Source organism: Chiloscyllium punctatum, chromosome 4, assembly GCF_047496795.1.
Source record: "Chiloscyllium punctatum isolate Juve2018m chromosome 4, sChiPun1.3, whole genome shotgun sequence".
Lineage (NCBI taxonomy): Eukaryota > Metazoa > Chordata > Chondrichthyes > Orectolobiformes > Hemiscylliidae > Chiloscyllium > Chiloscyllium punctatum.
In genome coordinates this window covers 53,181,872-53,206,566 of record NC_092742.1, presented here as the reverse complement: position 1 = coordinate 53,206,566, position 24,695 = coordinate 53,181,872, and the positions used below count along the sequence as shown (strand labels likewise).

The window sequence follows — 24,695 nt, the reverse complement described above, 5'->3', positions numbered from 1 at the left end:
CGAGTTATAAGAGCAAGATTTTGTCAGATTTCTGTTTAGGGATTGAGTTTAATTTTGAATAAGTTTGGAGGGAGGAAGAAATGAGATGCTAGAAGAACTGGTGGAGGCTGGTGCAATTACAATGTTTAAAGGCATCTGGATGGGTATATGAATAGGAAAGATTACTTGGGATAAGGGCCAAATGCTGGCAAATGGGACTAGATCAGTTTGGCTATCTGGTCGGCATCGATGAGAGTCTGTTCTGTGCTATATAACCATGACCTGTTCTGCATTTTTACGGCTTCTGTGTTAAGAGTGAAAGGTGAGGAGGTAGGGAGAACAGGTTATTCAATCAGAAGAAGGTGCAAATAGGTAAACTATGAATAAAGCATCTGTGCTCACTTTGATAGCGTCTTAGCTTGGGAAGTCCCAGAAAAATGTTACAAATGTCAGGTGTATACCAAGGCTTCACAAACTGTGCCTTGCAAAATTGGGTTCTGGAGCTCCAACCAAATCCTAAAAGATGTGTACTTCCTTTTTTAAATCAGGCAAGTTTATTTAAAAATGTGGGCATGGCCTGAGTGGCCAAAACTCACCTAGGAAAATTCACCGAGATTGGCTCAACATTTTTCAATTAGAAAATGGTTGCCTGAGTGAGCTCCTAATGAAATACTTGGATTTTTTTCAAAAAGGTCTAGGGACTATCAGAGTAGCCAAGGCCACTTTGCATATTGACAGGAAGCAATTCCATGATTCTGCAAGGCCCACCAGTGTCATTTGCCTTATGGGCAAACGTTGAGACAGACATCAGAAGGTTGGAAAGTGAAGGAATCATCAAAATAATCCGGTTTGTGGAATGGACAGCACTGCTCGTGCCGATTATAAAGCCCAACAGGTCAGTTCGCCTTTGTGGGGATCTTTTAACAAGCGGTAAACTGCATTTTGCAGCTGGATAAATATCGAATCCCTTATATAGAGGATTTTTACACAAACCTGGCAGGGGTGGCTTTTGTTCATGAAGCTGGACATGTGCAATGCGTACTTGCATTTGTGATTAGATGGGGATTCGCAGAAGTATGCCACAGTTAATACCCATAAGAGTTTGTACCAATATACAAGACTGCCGTTTGGGGTATCGTCAGCCTGTGCTATTTTTCAGTGGATGATGAAGAGCATTTTACAAAGTCTACCCCAGGTTACCATTTGTCTAGATGACATGCTTCTCGCAGGGAAAACCAATAAGGAGCACTTAGAGACCTTGGACATAGTCCTTAGATGTTTCTCCCAGGCAGGCATATACCTTAGAAGGGAATAATGTATTTCTATCACCCCAAATGACCAATTTAGGCTACAGAGTCAACAAGACTGAGTTAGTTAGAAGATAAAGAAAGGGCAAACAATGGTGCCCTGGCTGCCACATCTGCAGTGGAGCTTAGGTTTTTTCCTTGGATTAGTGAATTATTACAATGTCGAGTGCCATCCCTGTCTGGCCACATCCAACCCCGTCTGCCTTCCCCGCCCCCCCCCCCCCCCCCAACCACATCTCCCATCCGGCCCCCAACCCCACCTAGCCCTCCAGTCCACCCCTGCCTGCCCCCAACCCCGCCACCTGTTTGCACCAACCCCTCCCCTTCTACACCAACTGGGCAGCCGGACTGGACACCAACAACAAGACTGCTGCCTTTGGGGGTTGGGGTGAGTCTCCAAATAGAGCGAACGCACGCACGCACACACACACACACACACACACACACACACACACACACACACACACACACACACACACACATACACATACATGTGCAGCCCCCCACACACAACTTTTTATTGCAACATTTTGACAAGTTCCAACTTTGCCATGTATAGGAAAATGTTGGAGAGATTATCTGGGGAAGGGGGGATTTGGGTACACTCCTGAGTAGAACTCCAGGGAAAGTGTGGGGAGAGAGAGGAAGGGTGAGAGGTCAGCCATTTGGAGATGGTGCCTGGGCTCCCATCGATGTTCAGGACTGTTCTCGGCAGCATTTCAGTAAGCCGAGTTCGTTTTTAATCTAAAAAAAGGCGCGATCAGTGTTGGAAACACCTCTTTCATGTAACGTTTCTATCGGGACCTTGACATCTCCTTCAGATAATCCAATATTTGGATAATTGATATTCGGATAATCGAGGTTCCTCTGTATATAATTTTGGAGCTAAGGTTTTTAAGTTTATTACTGTAAATGGAGAATGTTGATTTCTCGCTGCTTCTTGTCGTCCCTTCACTCTGCTGCTGTTAAAGGTAAAGTAGTTATATGCTAATCATAATTATCACAACCTGTTAATTAGTTTTAGAAAAAGAAGAATTAGCTTGTTGTGAGCATTTGGGGAATTTCTGGAATGTATGCTTATAAGTTAATGAGAGAATGCTAAATTGAGTTCATGGGGCTAGTATCAAAGTTGTGCAAGTGCAAGCAATGCAGAAGGCTGTCAGAATTTTAGCCAGAATGTGCTTAGTGTTATGTACTGCAGTCATCTCTGAAATATTTTCACATTAGCTTTGTCCCATCACTTTCAGAAGGACCGATGTTTCCATTGAGTTTAGGATTTAGGACGTCACGTTGAGATTGTAGGGCATTGCTGAGGCCACTTTTGGAGTAATGTGTACGGTTCTGGTTGCCCTGCTACAGGAAGGATATTATTAAATTGGAGAGAGTGCAGAAAAGATTTAAAAGGATGTTACCAGGACAGGAGGGTTTGAAGTATAAGAAGCTGGATAAGCTGAGACATTTTTACGAGAGCGTAGGATGTTGAGGGGTGACATTTTATAGAGGATATAAAATTGTGAGGGGCATTTTATAAGGTGAATAGCAAATCGGAGTTCAAAGGTCAATGGCATAATTTTAAGGTGAGAGGAAAAAGATTTAAAAGAGACCTGAGAAGCAACTTTTTCACGCTGTGTATATGGAATGAACTCCCACAGGAAGTGTTAGATACAGGTACAGTTACATCATTTAGACCATAAGACATAGGAGTGGAAGTAAGGCCATTCGGCCCATCGAGTCCACTCCGCCATTCAATCATGGCTGATGCGCATTTCAGCTCCACTTGCCAGCGTTCTCCCCGTAGCCCTTAATTCCTCTAGACAACAAGAACCTATCAATCTCGGCCTTGAAGACATTTAGCGTCCCGGCTTCCACTGCACTCCGTGGCAATGAATTCCACAGGCCCACCACTCTCTGGCTGAAGAAATGTCTCCGCATTTCCGTTCTGAAATGACCCCCTCTAATTCTAAGGCTGTGTCCACGGGTCCTAGTCTCCTCGCCTAACAGAAACAATTTTCTAGCATCCACCTTTTCAAAGCCATGTATTATTTTGTACGTCTCTATTAGATCTCCCCTTAATCTTCTAAACTCCAACGAATACAACCCCAGTATCCTCAGCCGTTCCTCATATGCTAGACCTGTCATTCCAGGGATCATCCGTGTGAATCTCCGCTGGACACGTTCCAGTGCCAGTATGTCCTTCCTGAGGTGTGGGGACCAAAACTGGACACAGTACTCCAAATGGGGCCTAACCAGAGCTTTATAAAGTCTTAGTAGTACATCTCTGCTTTTATATTCCAACCCTCTTGAGATAAGAGACAACATTGCATTCGCTTTCTTAATCACAGACTCAACCTGCATGTTTACCTTTAGAGAATCCTCGACTAGCACTCCCAGATCCCTTTGTGCTTTGGCTTTATTAAGTTTCTCACCATTTAGAAAGTAGTCCATTCCTATATTCTTTTTGCCAAAGTGCAAGACCTCGCACTTGCTCACGTTAAATTCCATCAGCCATTTCCTGGACCACTCTCCCAACCTGTCTAGATCCTTCTGTAGCCTCCCCACTTCCTCAGTACTACCTGCCTGTCTACCTAACTTTGTATCATCGGTAAACTTCGCTAGAATGCCCCCGGTTCCCTCATCCAAATCATTAATATATAATGCGAACAGCTGTGGCCCCAGCACCGAACCCTGCGGGACACCGCTCGTCACCGGCTGCCATTCTGAAAAGGAATCTTTTATCCCAACTCTCTGCCTTCTGTTAGATAGCCAATCCTCAATCCATCCCAGCAGCTCACCTCGAACACCATGGGCCCTCACCTTGCTCAGCAGTCTCCCGTGTGGCACCTTATCAAAGGCCTTTTGAAAGTCCAGATAGACCACATCCACTGGGTTCCCCTGGTCTAACCTACTTGTTACCTCTTCAAAAAATTCCAACAGGTTTGTCAGGCATGACCTCCCTTTACTAAATCCATGTTGACTTGTTCTAATCAGACTCTGCTCTTCCAAGAATTTAGAAACCTCATCCTTAATGATGGATTCTAGAATTTTACCAACAACCAAGGTTAAGCTGATTGGCCTATAATTTTCCATCTTTTGCCTTGATCCTTTCTTGAACAAGGGGGTTACTACAGCCATCTTCCAATCGTCCGGGACCTTTCCTGACTCCAGTGACTCTTGAAAGATCTCAACCAATGCCTCTGCTATTTCCTCAGCAACCTCTCTCAGAACTCTAGGGTGTATCCCATCGGGGCCAGGAGATTTATCAATTTTAAGACTTTTTAACTTTTCTAGCACTATCTCTTTCGTAATGGCAACCATACTCAACTCAGCCCCGTGACACCCTTTAATTTTTGGGATATTACTCCTGTCTTCCACTGTGAAAACTGACGCAAAGTACTTGTTAAGTTCTCCTGCTATTTCCTTATCTCCCATCACTAGGCTAAAAGACATTTGAAATTTAGAGGGACATGGGCAAAATGCAGACAAGTGAGACGGTGTTTTAATTTGGAGAAACTTGGTCAGCATGGATGAGCTGGACTGAAGAGTTTGTTTCCATGCTGTATGACTCTGTAACATCATGAAGCTTTTCTTTTTGCTCATAGTGAAATTAATTTATGATCCTCAACAGGTTTTGTTTCCTGTCCATTCTCACAACACCCCACAACATGGATTTTTATTAAATGCCCTCAGCTTTTTCTTCTCTCATGGAAATAGTCTCAGTATCTCAAGTGTCAGCTATGTGTTAATTTTCAGCCTATTTCTTTCTTTATAGTTGGTGCCAAATATGCCATTCTACTTGCATTTGTCTTTATTTCAGATATCCAGCATCCATCTTTTGCTTTTCTAAATTACAGTTTCTGCATATCTGAATTTATTCTGTTGCTTAATAAGAAAGTCTGAAATAAATGCCAAGTTAGAGTCCAACAGGTTTAATTGGAAGCACTGGCTTTCACCTGATGAAGGAGCGGCGCTCCAAAAGCTAGTGCTTGCAATTAAACCTGTTGTACTCTAACCTGGTGTTGTGTGATTTTTAACTTTGTACACCCCAGTTCAACACCAGCATTTCCAAATCATGAAATGAACGCAGTTTTCAAGACTTGGCAGTATCTGTTGACGGTTTTAATGTTTTAGGTTGTGACACTGCCAGAGCCTCTTTCTAAGCCTGTGATTCTTTTGGGCATTTTTACTTGTACTTTCACTAAGTAAGCAACTTGAGCTGAGCCTCATGTCCCACTGTTATATACACTGTTCGATGAAGATTTATAATACTTCTCCCAAAATATATTGCCTCCCATTTATTCACATTTAATTGCATATGGATCCATGCTACAAATTCTACTAGTAGTCTATTGTCTTAAAATCTTCAAAAGGCTTATACTTTTAGCCAAACCTTTTATTTCTGGATAATCCTCAAATTTTGAAGTTGTACTTGTGACATCCAAACCCACATATGTATACGCAGGACAAAATAAATCTAGCATTTAACCCAAGGTAACCCCTATCCTCTCTCATCGTGAAAAATCATAATTGTGTATTTTATCAATATTCATACTTTTTTCAAGACATTTGTATTTATATAATTATATGGTACCTTTAATACTGAAACTGTCTGTAAACTTCACAACGTTGTAATGTAGGGAAAGAAAGTCTACAAAACAAAATGCCATTTTATCAATTACTGTATGAAGTTCAAATGTGAGCTATATTCTCATTTACATAATATTAATCATTTCTGGTTTCCATGAGATGTGCATAATGCCATAGTAATTTTAGCTAAACTATGCTTGCAAAGGAATTACTTTTGTATTTCTAAAGTCAATAATTCAGAAAGAGATGTGAAGAGCACATGGCAGACATTAGTTTTTACTTGATATGTAAACGGTCTACCATATTTGAGTTTACTCATTTAATTCCAGTTAGTTTTCTAAAAGTTTGATTATTACTATTTTACTGTGTCCTTAAGCTGAGTTATATAGTTTCAAACCAGTGCAGATCTTTAGTTGAATACTTCTTTTGCAAATGAGATGTTTATGGTACGTTTGCCCCAAAACAAAAAAAATGTTAACTACTTGGGAATTAAAGAGTATTCACAGCACAAGAATTTATGTTGGTACTTTTTCATTGGATTCTTTTTGCATTGTATGTTTAGGATTTCATCTTCATTGAAGTTGCAGAAACATTAGTAATTCATTTTGGGTTTTATTCCTGAGTGGGTGGGAGGCAGATCGATGGGTGTGAAAAGCTGTTTGAGTGCTTTGGTTGCCTTATTCTCACTGCATTTTCTTTCAACTTCCTTTTCCCTCTTCATGCTGCCCTCTTCAGCCAGGCTATGTAAGGGATTTGGTAAGTGGACAGTTCAGTCACTGTGATGGGATGAATGTTTTTGTGTTATGTATGTGGGCTCCTTTGTGTGTCAGAAATGTTAAATGTTGATATTGAAGTGAAAACCTCCACTGGATCCAAAGTGGGAGATAAAGGATAATCAATAAATGAGAATATTGTAAGCTCAGTCATTTAAAAAAAAGATCTGGCATTGAAGAATTAATATTAAAGTGTGTTCCTTCCTTGACATTAAAATGTCTTGGCGGAAATTAATTTTGAGATAAAAGGCATTAACATAAATGTAAGACTGTTTACATGACTGCACAGCTACCAATTTGGTTGACCTGTGATCATGTGACGGTGGATGTTTTTTCTGATGAATGTTTTTTTCTAAAAGAAAACTAACTTTTTATAGACATAGATGTGTCTATGTTTCTAACCTTATTACTCTGGTTTTTACTATTCCTTTTTTTTTGCCCTTCTTGTTCGGTGCTGTTCTGATATCCATTGCTAAGGCAATTAATGATTTTATAATTTGGTATTTTTTTTCTTTAGATCTCTGCCAGAATTCTTGAGGCCCATCAGAATGTAGCTCAGATGAGTCTCATTGAAGCGAAGATGAGGTTTATCCAGGCTTGGCAGTCACTTCCTGAATTTGGTATCACTCACTTCATTGCAAGGTAATGTTGTTAAAACTTTAACAAATTATAAATTATCTAATAGCAACCTGAATGCTTGCAGTAATTTCCAACTTTTGAATACAAAGACTTGTGTCAACCTTCTCTGGCAGCCATTGAAGTTACTATGATATTGATTTTTAAATAAATAATGGAGGGTTCTACACTCGTTTTCTTGTCTGTATTATAATGAGTCATCAGCTGAAGGAAATTTTTCATCAAAGGGTAGGATGGGGCGAAAACTTTAGTGTATCCTTAATGTTGCTTTTTATTCAAAGGAAATTTGGATCTTGACTAGCTCTGTTTCAAAAATAACATTAGCTGAATTCATTCCAATAATTCCAATAAATATATTAGATTTATTTTCCATTACCCCACCTCAGTTGATCCCAGATACTCTGTCCCATCTTCTGTGGAGTATGTAGCTGCTGTGAGGCCACATCCACATTGGAAAACATTTTATATAAGCTCCTATTTGACAAACCTGTAGCTACATACTAAGTTGCCGGGGCTTGTTGCAAATCAACTTAATGACATTATTTAAGTTCCTACCTGCCACAAGATAGTGGTAAACTCCTGGTATATACCAAAAGATGACATCCATAACTCAAACGCCATTTAGTTGCTCTGGACAGAACACTGGAAGGGTATGGATTTTGATTGTATTCATTGCCGTTTCTAATCAGTAAGTTTGGATTTGAAGTACAATCGCTGAGAGGAGAAATAAAGGAAACATGTGTCCATGGGATTGTTCTACATTTCCCACTTAAATGCAAACATAAACATTTGAACATATTTGGTCCCTTGAACCTGCTCCACCAGTTAATAAGATCTGATAACCTGATCGTAGCATCAAATCCACTTTCCTACCTGTATCCAATAATCTTCCAACTGCACCGCCCCCCCCCACCAAGAATCTATCCACCTTTGTCTTAAAAATATTCAAATCCTCCGCTTGAGTTGTCTTTTCTGAAAGAGAATTCCAAAGACCTACTGTCTTCAGTGAGAAAAGAATTTGCCTTGTCTCTCTGGAAATATTGGATGTATTCATAGTTATCTTCCTAAATTATATAGACTCTGGTGGGGTTCCTACAGATTGATGGGTGCCACATGTAACTGCAATACTTTAAAATGGGAGAGGGGGAGAAAAATTATTTACAGACCAGTTAGAAGACATGACAACAAACATTTGGAAAGTGTAGGTTTGGAAAGAGGAATGATGCTTGACAAATCTAGTAGAGTTTCTTGAAGATGTAACTTGTAGAATAGATAAGGGAGAGCTGGTGAATAGGGTCTATTTAAATTCTCAGATGGCTCTTGATAAGGTCTTTTCATAAGAAGTTAATGGGCAAAGTTTAAAGCACTTGGGATTGGGGATATTATGTTAGCATGCATTGAGAATTGCTTGACAAACAGGAAGCAAAGAATGGGAATAAACTGGATATTTTCCAAGTGGCAGGCAGTGACCAGATAGGTATGACGAGGATCAGTGCTTGGGTCCCAGGTTATTCATAATACGTATGACCTGGATGAGGGAAAACACATACAACATTTCCAAGTTTGCTGATGACACAAAACTTGGCAGAATTGTGTGTTGTGAGGAGGATGCAAGGAGGTTTCAAGGTGATTTAGGCAAGTTAAGTTAGTGGGCAAACACTTGGCAGATGCAGTACAACATGGCTAAATGTGAAGTTATAATCTGCAGCGTGAGAAACAGAACGAAAGAGCATTATATAAATAGTAATATATAAAGAACTATGGATGTACAAGGTGTCAATTAAATTAAAGGTAACTTGTCATAATATTACCAGACCATAGGGCTATTCTCTCGTTAGTAAAGCTCGTGGTGATTTAACCTGAGGGTCAGGTGATGGGAGACGTTAAGATGAGCCCTTCATGGTAACTACAGTTGATGCTGAATGAAACCCATGCTGCTGGCATCACTGCTTTGCAAACCAGCTATCCAGCCAACTGAGTTAACTGCCTTCCAAATTGCTTGTTGTACCTGTCTACTTTCATTGGGGATGTCAATGTTACATAGGCCTTCATTGTAAGAGATTTGAGTTCAGATGTAGGGATGTCTTACTGCAGTAATACAGGGCCTTGGTGAGATCATACCTGTGAATAGCTTTGATTTCCTTCCATTAGAAACAATATACTTATCATAGAGAGATTGCAGTGAAAGTTCAATAGGTTGATAATGGAGATGACCGGATTGTCCAAGAGGACCGATTATGAGACTGGGCCTGTTTTCATTCTAATTTAAAGGGATGAGAGGGCATCTGTTTGAAACACAAAATTCAACCAAAGTTCAACTGAGCAGATGCCAGGGAGAATAATTTCTGCAGCTGGGGAATCTGGAACGAGTGGGCAGTCTCAGAATAAGGGGTAGACCTTTTAGCACTGAGATGAGGAAATATTTCTTCATTCAAAGGGTAATGAACCGGTGAAATTCTGTACCACGGAAGCCTGTGGAGACCAAGTCCAAAGAAAGATGGAGGTTCTTAGATCTTAAAAGCATCAATGGAGATCACATGTAAATGCGAATATGGCATTGAGATAGAGGATCATCCATGATCATATTGAATGGCAAAGCAGGATTGAATGGCCTCCTACTCCTAATTTTGTTGTGGAGCAGACCAAATCCCCTTTGAATATATCATGGAGATAACCTAGACCCTAAATTTTATTTAAAGACAAGCATACAATGCTATGTTTCAGAGGTAATTTAGTTGGTTACACTACTTAGCTTTAAGCAAAACAAACTTTATCCCTACTGTATGGTTAAAAAACAAGCAAAATAAAGAATTGGTATAACTTTAACTCAGTTAGAAAACTTAACAAAATAAAAGGTTATTTACTACTAAACAGCAACTGTTCCAATATAGTAACATCCCATAGACACACCCTTGACAAAAACAAAGTCAGTAAAACAGATTGCTGCAAGAATTATGTGAGACAGAGAGAGAACCCAAGCTTAGCTCCACATACAGTGAGAGAGAGAGAAAGAGAGTGATGTAGCAGCTTCCACCATCAGCTTCAAAATCCCAACAGCTACTGGTAGCTAAACTAAAACCCTGATTCTGTGGAAACTTAACTCCACCCATTCATGCTGCTTCTATTGTTCCAACTTTAAATAAAAACCTAAGGCCTCACAAGTTGTTTATTGGCTTGGAAGAGGCAGCTCATCACCTATGGATCAAAACGTCTCTTCAAAAAAAACCAGGACAAAATATACCTCCATAATTGTATCATCAGAATTTTAAATGAGTGTCTCCTACTACTAGATTCTCTGATAAGAGGAAACATCCTCTCCACAATAACCTGACCAAGATCCTTAATGTTTCAACTGAGTCACCTGTTAGTTTTGTAAACTCCAGCAAATATATATCTAGCTTCCTTAACCTTTCCTCATAAAACAACCCAGCCCCTAAACTGTTTCCAAAACATGTACATCCTTCTTTCAATGAGGAGACTGTGTACTGTACACAGTATTCCAATTCAGTCTCACCAGAACCCCCAGGAATTAAAGAATAACTTGCCTATATTTGTATTCAATGATCCTCACAATAAATGATAACATTCTAGCAATTTTCCTTGTTATTTGCTGTACCTTCATACTTCTACAGTCTTTTATAATTCATGCACTAGAACACCCAAATCCCTCTCTACCTCACAGTACTGCAATCTCTTATCTTTTAGCTAATATACTTTTTTATTCTATTTGCCAAAATGGACAGTTTCATATTTTCCCAAATTACTGTGCAGTAAGTTGAATGAGTTGCATGGAAGTATAGTATATTTTGTTGTTGCACAACTACGCCACATGCTTTTGAGAACATGCAGAGTTTCTACCTCTTAACCTTTAGATCATCAATAAATTGAATAACTGAAATTATTGTTGCTTTATAAGTGATAAATTTATAATCCTCCTTGGGTGATCAGACAGTCTACTTGGAGGAAGTGAGGACTGCAGCTGCTGGAGATCCGATTCAAGAGTGTGGGGCTGGAAAAGCACATCCGGTCAGGCAGCATCTGTGCAGACAAGCCGACATTTTGGGCAAACTCCCTTCATCAGGAATGAGCTTCTTCCTGGTGAAGGGCTTATGCCTGAAATGTCGATTCTGGTGCTCCTCGGATGCTCCCTGACTGGTAGTGCATTTCCAGTATCACACTCTGGAATCAATCTACTTGTCAACCATCCTCACTTTAAACACATTTCAGAAGCAGATTGTCTTTACTTGAAGTGCCTGTATTTTGTGTTCTGAAGTTGCATCAGAAAAGTCAGCAATGCAGACAGATTAAAAACGAACCACTTAAATACATCATTTTTGAGAGATACCTCCTGTGGAAATTCCCTGGAGTATTGCTTACCAGTTTGAATACAGTAATTGTCATCATCACTTTACTGTAGGCTGTAAAGTAAATGATGTTTTTATAAATGGCTGCAGTGTTATATCTTAGGTTGTGGCTGATTCACTTTCTTGTAGACAGAATCCCTACAGTGTGGAAACAGGCCATTTAGCCCAGCCAGTCCATCCTGACTCTCTGAAGAGCATCCCGGCCAGACCTCCCCGCCGATCACTCTGTATTTCTCACGGCTAATCCACCTAATTTACACATCACTGGACACAATGGACAATTTAGCATGGCCAATCCACCTAACATGCACATTTTTGAATTGTGAGAGGAAACTGAAGCACGCAAAGGAAATCTAACTCTGTTTCCTGGTTCTGTGAAGCAGCAGTGCTAATTGCAAAGCCACCATGGCACCCCTACTGGACTGCAATGAAATTTAATATTTAAAAATTCAGCACTGACTATCAAATGGGCCTTTAGAAACCTCATTTAAATATGAAAAAAACTGTTCACAGAAATATCTCTTTGCAATTAGTCTTCCTCTGGACTAAAATGGTCGATACATTTGCTGCTACTTCAGCAAAAGTTATTACGAATGGACTGGTTTCTACTCGAGATGGGTTATTCTGATTTTATTTCAAAAAAGTTGCTAATTTCTATCATAAGTAGTCTTGCTGTTTAAAATGGTTGGCTACATCAAATTTTGATCTTGCACAAGCAATTTTAATTTCAAACAATCAGTTCTAGAATATTTGATACTTTATTTTTTGGATTTTCTTGAAAAGACCAGATATTTTAAAATTTATTGAAGGACTTGTGCTGTGTGATCACTTGCATTTCTGGGAACTTGTAGTTTACGTTTATGGGCTTGGTGTTTTGCTGCAACATGCAGTGAAAACAAATGTAAAATGAATAGTTTTCAAAGAATAATTTTTAATATTTGTTCAGTATTTTGTTGTACTTTAGGCTGTTGCAATATATGGCATTTATGAAGAATGTATTGAATGTTTTTGCTGTCATCCAATGAATTTTTCTGTAAAAATGTAATTAAATATGTTACAATTTAGATTTCAAGGAAGTAAGAAAGATGATCTGATTGGCATAGCCTACAATAGGTTGATCAGGATGGATTCAAGCACCGGAGATGCAATCAAGACATGGAGGTTCAGCAACATGAAACAGTGGAATGTAAATTGGGAGATCAAAATGGTATGATTTAATTAGAACTGTACTAAATCCTTCGCATTTTAAAGAAACTTGAAACTTGGCAACTTAGGTTATTATAACTTGGATGTTATCACAATATGTATTTTGTATAGTTATACTTGATCAATGGTTATGTGAGACAAGCAGCAGAATCAGATATCATGTACAAGTAACAAAATCAAGCTTGAAATATCTCAAGTTTTAATTGCAGATGAATCAAATACATTTGAAAGTGCACATTATTATAGATTCTAGTCAGTTATTTGATACATAGTACATAGAGTATATAGAGCATATGGGATGGGAATAATTTGATGTAAAAATATTATAACTGATCTTGCAACCTTTAATGTTGAGATACAGGAAACAACATGAAAGAGGAAACAAATTCTAAATTTTTTTCTCCCAGTTTTTAAATTTTGGTTCTTCTCCTATCATTGCCCTTAAGTAGATTTTCATGTTGCGCAATAATTTGAGTTGATGTTCCAACATAGAATTTACACAACGGTAAGCTAGTATAAAACAGCAAGTGGATTAAAATAACATTTCTATATTAGACAAATTCATTTCTTGGTGTACCTTTTGGCCAAATAAAACTTATTAAAGAACAGGCAATTATTGAAAATGCAACATGGAGTATTAGTATTGAATAAGAATTGCAAAGCATGTTTATCAAAAAACAGCAACAAATCTGCTGGAAAAGGAAGCGTCTTCACCTTGAGTGATTTCTTTTTGAGGCTTCTAAAGATGGGAATTCATATTTTTCATTTTATCCTACTGACCTGTCGGAGGGAGAAAGTACCAGTAGCTTTTATAAATGTGTTACATGTTCTGTGTCCACTCTTAGGTGACTGTCGAGTTTGCAGATGACGTTCGGCTTTCTTTTATCTGTGGTGATATTGACTGCAAAGTAGTTCACGAATTCATTGGTGGTTACATCTTCTTGTCGACGCGAGCTAAAGACCAGAATGAAAGCTTGGATGAAGATATGTTCTTTAAGCTTACCAGCGGTTGGATGTGACAGCAAATCAAAGAAACATATATCCAGGCCATTAAAATGCCTTTGTTAGAAATGAGTGCTGTTACTCAACATATGCTGCTTATTCCAGCAAGCGCCTCGTACTGTAATCTTTTACCATGGACTTTTTGTTTTAGTTACCAAATTTAGTTAACACTGTATGTGCACTAACAGTAACCAGCTCCTTTTGGAATTGGCATGATCTCTCCTTCTGACATGCAACTTGAAAGACCCCTTGAAATCTGTTTCAAAGTTTGCCTTGAAACAAGCCATATAATATAATATGTAAGCTATCCACAAAGTGTAATGTCAAGGACAGAAAAGAACATATAAAATATTTATCAAACTTTTAGATGTCTGTTTCTAACTTTCAAGATAAAAAAGCAAAAATTCCCAACACATATCCAAGACTACTACAAAAACTTTGAAAATGAAGGTAGTTTTGTTTGGAAATAAACAAAAATACACAGCTCATTGTTTTTAGCTTGCTTACCTGAATGTCTGTTTATTAGTTTCATTTACATATTGTTCTTTATATTGCCAAACTTTTTTTTTACACTTTATAGTATTATGTGAAGCTGTTTTAATCACCAGCATTAGTTACCTCTTTTATTTTCTTAAGATATAAAATCTTTCCAGTACATTATGAAGTAATTCTATATGAAGTATTTGTTTTTCTCATGTAACTAATGTAAAAACACAAGTTTTATATAATTGTACAGTTTTTAATCTATAGCATCACAAATCAGTTACAGAATGTACTTACAATGTATTCGCTTTTAATATGCTTTTGCAGGCATCGATCGGTAACACTAAAAGTTTAATAGAAGAAAATTAATTTTTTGAGTCTTGCTTAATTATATCATGTTTCATTGTAACAGCTAGCTGAAATTGTGCCACCAACTCCTAAGTGGAGCATAACATTAATTTTGAAAACATGTATAAATGCATTTATTTTAAATAAAAGTTGTCTTTTATTTAAAATGGCCCTTTTACTATCTATTTAAAAATAAAATTTAGTTTATTGCAGTGAAATATTAGTTTTGTGCAAGTGGCTCACTGAAAGAATAAATGTATTTATTTTCCAGCTGAATTATCAAGTTGAGTGCTAATGTAGCAGAAAAAACCCTGCCTGCATATACAAGTCCTTCCTAACAGCGAGTAACTGAGCTGTGTTGATCACCTCTGGTGAAAATGTTTGTTCAAGCAAATGTTTCTAGATGAAGGGAGCAATGTGAAGTTCATGCAACAAGAAATGCTGGTTTGACATAATTTGCTCAAAACAAAAACTGAATGTAACCGAATTATAGTAAATCATAGCAATCTAATCTATGGTGGGAGAACAAAGCATAATATATAATACGTTTGTAAAATTAACACAAAAGTAATATCTTGGAATTCACAAATTAAAAGGAGAAAGTATTGTAAATGCTCACTGGTAAGGTGAATGGGCAGAACTTTATTGAAATAGATCTGCTCCTGACATGGGGTCAGGAACCTGCTTGTCTGATGGTAGGTTTACTCTTTAACTCAGTTTCTGTGTTTCCCAATCAACCACAGAGAAAAGGGAACAACTTCCTCTCTTAAGTCCTCTTTTCAAAGCTAGGATTTTATTTAAAGGCATCCAACAGCTTCTTAAGGCTTCAACAACCACTGCAATGGAAAAGAGGTAGGAAGGTAGCCTTCCCTTCCCACGATGTCCCTGACTCTAATTTAGAGGCACTGCTGTAACATCAGAGCAACTGAAGTGAATTGCTACTTCCCATTAGGAGGACCACAGAAAAGAAGAGCCTCTCTAATGAAGCAACTATGGATGGAGCTGGTAGAGAAAGTGAGCAGTAGGATTATGGATCCTAAAACCTGGGGACAGTGGCCCACATGTTAGGAGATCACAGGAGGGTGCAAAGGTGTGTGACAAAACACTTTAAAGTGGCAATGCCTATACTCTGTAACCAAGCATTCTCCTGCACACCACTCCCCAGACCACCCTGCGCCTTCACTCATTCATCTCTTTCCATGCAGCTCCTCACATTCCCATCGAAAGGATAACATGCATGCTTATCCTGATCTTGTTGACATCTCACAGTCAGACTTCACAAATGTTGACACTGCATCCTGTAGTCACATTTTAGTTTCTCACACTAAGTTCCTCTGCTTTCTTCTCTCACTGAAAATTGTAACTCCAAAGAGAGGCAGAGATCCAGAGGTAGCCTTTTTTAATATTTACTTTCTTAGCAACTAGGAATGGATGCTCACCTGGGCCACAGTGAAGGAGGTCCTGTTCCAGGTAACTGTAGACTTGTGCAATACCCTGCAGCCTGACCTTAAGGCATTGCCCAGATAAATTCAAGCTGACAATTCCTGTATTACTACTTTGGAGCTACATCCCTATGTCTGACCTGTGGGTTTGCAAAGGGAGTTGATGCTTTTGGTGTCACTGTTGCTACTACTGAGATCTATGCAGCCACGTATTGGTCCAATATAATTGTGAATGTGGACAGCTAGGACAATCCATTCAAAGGGAGTAAAGAGCAAAGTAGGTGAAGTGACTTGCAAAAAGTTGCATTTCTAATGAAGCAGTGAAAGCGCGAGGTGAAATCTTTTATCAGCTGTGTGGAGGCATGAACACTTTTTTTTGACAGCCTGTTTATCAGTCTTTTGTTTTTTTTTATTATTCGCGAGCCTGAAGGCACCATTGACCATATACCAGCAAGGTTGTTGAAATATGGCAGAGTTCTGTAAATCAATTTTAAGGATTTATACTACAAAGGACATCACAGTTAACTAGAGGAGAGCAGTAATCTTGATGTTCCCAACAAAAAGGAAATTCAACAACTGCTACACTAACTGGCAAAGTCCTCAACATGTGGTTCTGCAACAGATTAAAGACAGAAATAGATCAGGCACGTTTCTGGGTGGCAGATCACACAGTGAGCAGATCTTTACATTAGGCGCTCTTGCCTGCAGTTCCTACAATATTAGAAACCGCTGCTATCCAGATCTAATTAATTTCATGAAAGTTTTCAATAGCACCCATCAGCAATCACTGATACACTTCAAGATGCTGTACTATCTTTAAAACATGACACCAGATGCTGCAATAAGAACCGCATGGACTCCTTACGGCATAATCATAGGCTTTATACTTCGCGTATTCCTTTTCCTCTTGGTGATTGATTTCATCATGAGAAATGCTATAGTTGATGGCAATGTCATCGATTGGACCTAGATTTCACAGGCAATAATACCTTGCTGACTGAAGAATCATGCACACTCCAAAGACACAATGACCATTGTTGAATATAGCGCTAAAGTTGATCTACAGCTGTGAAAAGACCAAAACTATGATAACTGAACTGCAACAAAGGATTCCCCACTACCATTGGGCCATAAGCATAGAGGATGATGACCACTTTCCCTAGCTAGGAAGCTACATCTCGAGTGTGATGTAAAGATCAAAGTCCACACAAGAATTAGCAAAACCGTATTGGTCTTCCAGTAACTGCACACTGCCAGGCCATCCAGCACCATCAATATAGCTGTGATGTTTTGGTTCTACACGTGCAGAGTAGTACCAGCACAATCAATGCCAATGAAATATGGAAGAGAGAGGAGTTGGATACCAACATTGCCAGTGTAAGATCCTGGGTATCGATGTGAGAGAGAATATCAACAATGAGCAAGTTTTACACTGGTCTGGTCTGAGACGCATCATGACAGACTTCAGAGACTGGTAGGACATTGTATCTGGCCTCCCAGATGCATGCCCATGCCAGTAGTTGACAGGATGCCAAAAGAAGATGGGACCATCCAAAGGAAGACCCAGCAAGAGAGTGACACCACCTGGGCTCAAACAAAATAGATTGTGAGGGGCTATCAGTGGAATCTTGCTGCCCATTGTCTCTCACGAACTGAAGGAACAAAGTCTAAATACGTTTATTGAATTTTTGGAGATTCCGTTTTAACAGCAGATATTCAAATCTGTTTAGCTGTTTAAGTAAATCTACATTGCGGATTTGTTTTATTACATGTAGGTATTTAGTGCTTTGGCACATTCTGCTGTGTTAGAATGCAGATTTGCAGTTTAAAAGGTCCTGGCAATCACTGGACAGTGGTGAACTTAGGCCAGCTCTGCCAAGGGAGAAGTGCTAACTTGAGAGAAACTAATACCATTCTAAAGATTGTGTCTACAAATAGAATGAGGCCAAATAACACAAAATATATACTTTTTATTGTTGCATTATGTTTGTCTCTAGTACCCAATGTCTGGCAATTGTGGGCAAATGGTTTCTAGCAAAACAGATTGTCAGAGCCATCATATCTGGTCATCTTTTCAGTATAGCTGGATATCATTGCCCAGTGAAAGTTGTACAAGAACGCTGCATTGAGTTTATGTTGCAAGAATTGCTTGATTCCTAAACTGTAAAGTTGAGTGATTTGGAAAATCAATGTTTCTAAAACCTGAATTGGCAGCTTGTTAGTGCAGTATTGCAAACTTCTAAATTGCTATGATCTCAATATTTCAGAGAACCTTAACAGGATGAATTTAATCCATAGTTACTGGAATCAGTGTTACTTTCTCAAATAAACATGATCTTGCTGCTGTGAATTTGCTGATGACCTGGATAATCAGAGATAGTTTTGAGCACCCACACTGTAAATGAGAACAATTTTATGGATCATAAAATGAATGTGTTTTTATCCTTGAGCTGTTTGAATGTGTTTTCAAATTTAAGTGGTGAAAGGGATGTTATCTGCTGTTAAAAATAGAGATATTCAGCACGGGAACAGACCTTCAGTCCAACTCATACCGACCAGATATCCTAACCTAATCTAGTCCCATTTGCCAGCACTTGGCCCATTTCCCTCTAAATCCTTCCTATTTGTATATCTAACCAGGTGCCTTTTAAATGTTGTAATTGTACCAGCCTCTACCACATCCTCTGGCAGCTTATTCCATACACGCACCACCGTCTGCATGAAAAAGTTGACCCTTATGTCCCTTTTAAATTTTTCCCCTCTCCTACTTTAAACCTATGCCCTCTAGTTCTGGATTCGCCCACCCCAGGGAAAAGACCTTGTCTATTTATCCTATCCATGCCCCTCATGATTTTATAAACAAAGTTTGTGAGAAGATTTGTAGCTCGGGTGCTCCTTGTTGTGATTCTGCTCGCCGAGCTGGGAATTTGTGTCTAGGTGACATCCTCAGTGCTTGGGAGCCTCCTGTGAAGCGCTTCTGTGATCTTTCCTCCAGCATTTGTAGTGGTTTGAATCTGCCGCTTCCGGTTGTCAGTTCCAGCTGTCCGCTGCAGTGGTCGGTATATTGGGTCCAGGTCGATGTGCTTATTGATTGAATCTGTGGATGAATGCCATGCCTCTAGGAATTCCCGGGCTGTTCCCTGTTTGGCTTGTCCTATAATAGTAGTGTTGTCCCAGTCGAATTCATGTTGCTTGTCGTCTGCGTGTGTGGATACGAAGGATAGCTGGTCGTGTCGTTTCGTGGCTAGTTGGTGTTCATGGATGCGGAGCCTCCATGACAAGCAACATGAATTCGACTGGGACAACACTACTATTATAGGACAAGCCAAATAGAGAACAGCCAGGGAATTCCTAGAGGCATGGCCCTCATCCACAGATTCAATCAATAAGCACATTGACCTGAACCCAATATACCGACCACTGCAGCGGACAGCTGCAACTGACAACTGGAAGCGGCAGATTCAACCACTACAAATGCCGGAGGAAAGATCACAGAAGCGCTTCACAGGAGGCTCCCAAGCACTGAGGATGTCACCTAGATAGGGGACGAAACGTCTGCAACACAAATTCCCAGCTCGGCGAACAGAACCACAACAACGATTTTATAAACCACTATAATGTCACCCCTCAACCTCCAATGCTCCAAGAAAAACAGCCCCAGCCTATTCAGCCTCTCCCTGTAGCTCAAATCTTTACTCTGGCAAAATCCATGTAAATCTTTTTGGAACCCTTTCAAGTTTCACAACATCCTTCTGACAGGAAGGAGACCAGAATTGCACGCAATATTCCAAAAATGGCCTAACCAATGTCCTGTACAGCTGCAACATAACCTCCCAATTCCTGTATTCAATGCTCTGACCAATAAAGGAAAGCAAACCAAATGCCTTCTTCACTCTCCTATCTACCTGTGACTCAACTTTTTAGGAACTATGAACCTGCACTCCAAAGTCAGTTTGTTCAGCAACACTTCCTAGGAGCTTGCCATTAAGTATGTAAGTCCTGCTCTGATTTGCCTTTCCAAAATGCAGAACCTCACATTTATCTAAACTAAACTCCATCTGCCATTGATCAACCGATTGGCCCATCTGATCAAGATTCCATTGTAATCTGAGGTAACCTCTTAGGTTAACTATACCTCTTAGGTTAACATCCATATCATTTATATAGATGACAAAAAGCAGTGGACACAGCATCAATCCTTATGGCACACCACTGGTAACAGGCCTCCAGTCATGAAAGGTATCCCTCCACCACCAGTCTCTGTCTTCTACCTTTGAGCCAGGTCTGTATCCAAATAGCTAGTTCTCCCTGTATTCCATGGGATCTAACCTTGCTATCCAGTTTTCCATGAGGAACCGTGTTGACCGCCTTATTGAAGTCCATACGGATCACGTCCACTGCTCTGTCCTCATCAATCCTCTTTGTTACTTCTTCAGAAAACTCAATCAAGTTCATGAGACATGATCTCCATTGCAAAAAACCGTGTTGACTATCCCTAATCAGTCCTGGCCTCTCCAAATACATGAAAATTCTGTCCTTCAGGATTCCCTCCAACAATTTACACACCACCAATGTCAGGCTCACCAGTGTATAATTCCCTGGCTTTTGCTTACCACCTTTCTTAAATAGTGGCATCACGTTAGCCAACCTCCAGTGTTCTGGCACCTCATCTGTGACTATTGATGATGCAAATATCTCAGCAAGGGGCCCAGCAATCACTTAAGCTTCCCACAGAGTTCTAGGATACACCTGAAAAGGTCCTGGGGATTTATCCACTTCAATGCATTTTAACACATCCTGTACCACCACCTCTGTAATATGGATATTTTTCAAAGTGTCGCCATCTATTTCCCCACATTCTTTATCCCCCATGTCCTTCTGCACAGTAAACACTGATGCAAAATACTTGTTTCGTATCTTCCCCATTTCTAGTGGTTCCACACATAGGCTGCCTTGCTGATCTTTGGGGCTCCCTATTCTCTCCCTAATTACCTTTTGTCCTTAATATGTTCTTAAAATCCCTTTGGATTCTCCTTAACTCTATTTGCCAAAGCTATCTTATGTCCCCTTTTTGGCCTCCTGATATCCCTCTTACGTATACTCCTACTACCTTTTATATTCTTCTGAGGATTCACTCGATCTCTGCTGTCTACACCTGAAATATTCTTCCTTCTTTTTCCTAACCAAAACCTCAATTTCTCTAGTCATCCAGCTTTCCCTACACCTACCAGCCTAGCCTTTCACCCTAACAGGGATATACTGTCTCTGGACTCTTGCTATCTCATTTATGAAGGCTTCCCATTTTCCAGCCATCTCTTTACTTGTGAACATCTGCCCCCAATCAACTTTTGAAAGTTCTTGCTTAATACCATCAAAATTGGCCTTCCTCCAATTTAGAACTTGCCCTTGTCCAATGCTAAAGCCTGGTTAAAATGAAGAATCAATTATTTTCATTCATTCATTCCTCACTGGCCTTTACAGGGAAGATATTAAAAATTTCCATCACCACTTTTAAGAAAATGGTGTAAATGACAACTTAATGACCCCTGATACCTTCAGAGCAAGTACTTGTTCAAATATTCAAATAAAATTTCCACAAAATTAAATTTCATATAATTAAACACTTCATTTTTTTGGAAATCTGAAATGTGATTTTTTTTCATTGTAATTCTGCAATTTGCTGTGTTGTTATTTTATAAAGCACTGCAAATATGGTAAATCATTTCCTCTGTCATGTGAAAAATAAAATTTGCTATTATGGAATTCAAAGCTGCTGATTATTAAAAGCAGTATGTAGCTACATAAGTTTATTGTTATGTTATACCTATACACCTGTACTAAATTTTAGGGGAGATGATGGCATTACCACTAGATAACTATTAATTCAGATGTTGGAAATTGAATTTAATGTTAAAAATCTGGAATTAAGAGTGTAATGGTGACCATAAAACAATTGTCAATTATTGGGAAAAACCCATCTGTTTCACTTTAGCAGAAGGAAATCTGGTCTGGCCTACACATGACTCCAAACCGACAGCAATGTGGTTGACTCTTAAAACTTTATTTTATTGTTATATTCTTAACTTTAAGAATATCTAGAGCAATAAAATGTCATTTTTACCTCATATCTGCATCAGAGTACATTTAACAGTTGCAACAATGTGTGTGGTGGACGAACAGAGTTTTTGCCAAGCATTTGAAATCAGAAATGAAAAAGTGGTGGTTCAACAATCGTTTCTCTCAAAGGACAAACTTATCCTGAAATGCTAATTAGCAGGAAAATGAACTGTAGAAAGTTTTCATGCATTCATTAATCTGATTCCAGTGAACCTTTGAACTGTTGTCATCTGCCAGTTACAGCTTCCAAAACAGAGCTTGATTATTGATGTGTAATAACTATCCTAGTTAGTTAAGAATGAAATTATTATTGAATTCTAATTCCAGTAAAGGGCAAAAGGAGCTAGTATAAAGGTTACTGTAGTACAACACTCCCTTGAATTAATTCAGGGGAGGATTTATTCTCCACATTCACTGTACATGACATTTAGTATATGTTGTTTGTTCTTCCAAGTAAATATGAACAAGGGCAAATGGCATATTTTTGCTATTCACATCAAAGACTTACAATTCCAGTACAATGTAGCTCAAAAGGAGAGTAGAGCACTTCACTCCTCCTTCACTTCAATCTCAAACAAGCAGCCCTAAAATTCTGATGAATCAATTATTGCCATTATGTTAAGTATTGCATCAGCAGTGTTTTGGTCTAAAACCTTACAATGAATCACCCAGAAAGTGGACACATACTATAAGAGGAGTTTGATTTGCTTTATTGTAATCACGTGTACCTAGGTACAGTGAAAAGCTTTGTTTGCGAGCAGAACAGGCAGATCATAGCAAACAGGACATCCAGATCGTGGAGTGCTTAAAGTGAAACATACAAGGTTATGGCTGCAGTAGAAGGGTGCACAAAGTAAGATCAACATTATTTGAAGTTACAGATGTCCAATCATCAGTCTAATTACAGCAGGGAATAAGCTGTTCTTGAGCCTGATGGTGCATGTGTTCAAGCTTCTGTATTGTCTGCCTGACAGAAGAGAGAGAAAGTGAGGACTGCAGATGCTGGAGATCAGAGTTGAAAAGTGTGGTGCTAGTAAAGCACAGCCGGTCAGGCAGCATCTGAGGATCAGTAGAGTTAACATTTCAAGCATGAGCTCTTCATCAGGAATGGTTGGGGAGGGGGCGGCAAGGGGGCTGAGAGATAAATAGGAGGGGGGGTGGGCTGGGGAAAAGGTAGCTCTTTGTTATTTTAGAGTTTAGAGTGACCATTTGAACCCAAAGCTTTTAGCATTATTTTGCATCACACTGTAGCCACCTAAGCTAACCAATACTATCATGATCACTGTGCACTAGGTAGAAATATCTCCAACCAGTCTGCAGGAGATGCATCATATTACTGAGATAATTGGGTTGATCAAGATGGAGATGTAGTTACTCTGAGTTCTTGTCCTTGAATCATGGGGTTTGGTTTTGCTCTAAGCCTTTGTTTCTGTAATTTTCAGCTGTTGCCACAACCTTGACTTTTTCATCCATTGAACAATCATCTCAGAAGAAAGTAATCTTAATTATGCAATGAAGTGTTTAAAATAAGAGGCACTTTTTTTTAATGCGCTTTCAAGAACAATGCCTGCAGGTCCAAAGTGGCTTAAGGTCTTTAAATGCATTTCCATGTATTTCTTGCATTAACTGCTCATATTCCATTATTAATCATCTCCAGAGTACCTAAGGATCTGCTTCCATTCCTTACCTACACATTGGAAATTGGTAGTTCTGTATGTTTGGCAGTAACTTTCAGAAGAGGTTGGAAGCTGCATTTCTTGAAATTGATTTCAGGAAGTCCTCCATATGAAGAGCGATCAATATTTGGAACTGACACTCAAAGATTTTTATTTAAGATAGTTGAGCTTCGAGGCTGCTTTCACCTCTGACAAGATCTTTGGTATATTACTTTCTAGTTATCAGGGTCTGGCCTTTGATTCCTTGTGTGGAATGATGATTCCATTCCATTCCAAACAGTAATTGATAGAACTGGCTAAAATTCATCAGCCAAAAGCTGACAATATTGGACTGTAGTTGTTCCACAATCATAATAGTCTCCCATGAATTTGTCCTCAGGATTGGGATCGACAGATGGAATGGCATTTTCATATCTGTTTATTACTTTGTTCAGGAATATATTGTACTAAGGGTGGCTTATTATTCACTGAAAGCATCACTTAGGCATGCTAAGAAATTAAAATTGTTTGCTGTGAGACATTTAGTTCATTTTTAATCTATCGTCATGCTTGATTGATCAAAATAGGCAAGTAGGAAATCCTGTATAGGGGCTCTTGTGAGACAGTAGTAGTATTCTGTATCTATCTCAAAGCCAGGGGGCCTAGATTCAAGTCTTGTCTGCTTCAGAAGCTTGTAATAGCATCTCTGAACAGGTTAATTGAAAAATATCTGTAATACTCTGCAGTTTAATAGCACAGAGCATTAGTAATCTTCCTGCTACTAGCAACTGGCTGTTAA

At 39.1% G+C, this 24,695-nt stretch overlaps 1 protein-coding gene across 5 annotated transcripts in view; it reads left to right on the top strand.

The window, feature by feature from the left end:
- Positions 1-14,849, top strand: part of fermt2 (FERM domain containing kindlin 2) — a 143,931-nt gene extending 129,082 nt beyond the window's left edge. For 3 of the 5 annotated variants that reach the window (XM_072568732.1, XM_072568735.1, XM_072568733.1), the window contains 4 exons: positions 6,606-6,626; positions 7,161-7,285; positions 12,709-12,850; positions 13,695-14,849. In XM_072568732.1, coding sequence (XP_072424833.1) covers positions 6,606-6,626; positions 7,161-7,285; positions 12,709-12,850; positions 13,695-13,868 — 462 coding nt within the window. In that variant the 3' untranslated portion in view covers positions 13,869-14,849. The remainder of the gene's footprint in view (positions 1-6,605; positions 6,627-7,160; positions 7,286-12,708; positions 12,851-13,694) is intronic. The other 2 variants (XM_072568734.1, XM_072568736.1) reach the window with 1 other exon arrangement.
- Positions 14,850-24,695: the final 9,846 nt, after the last annotated feature.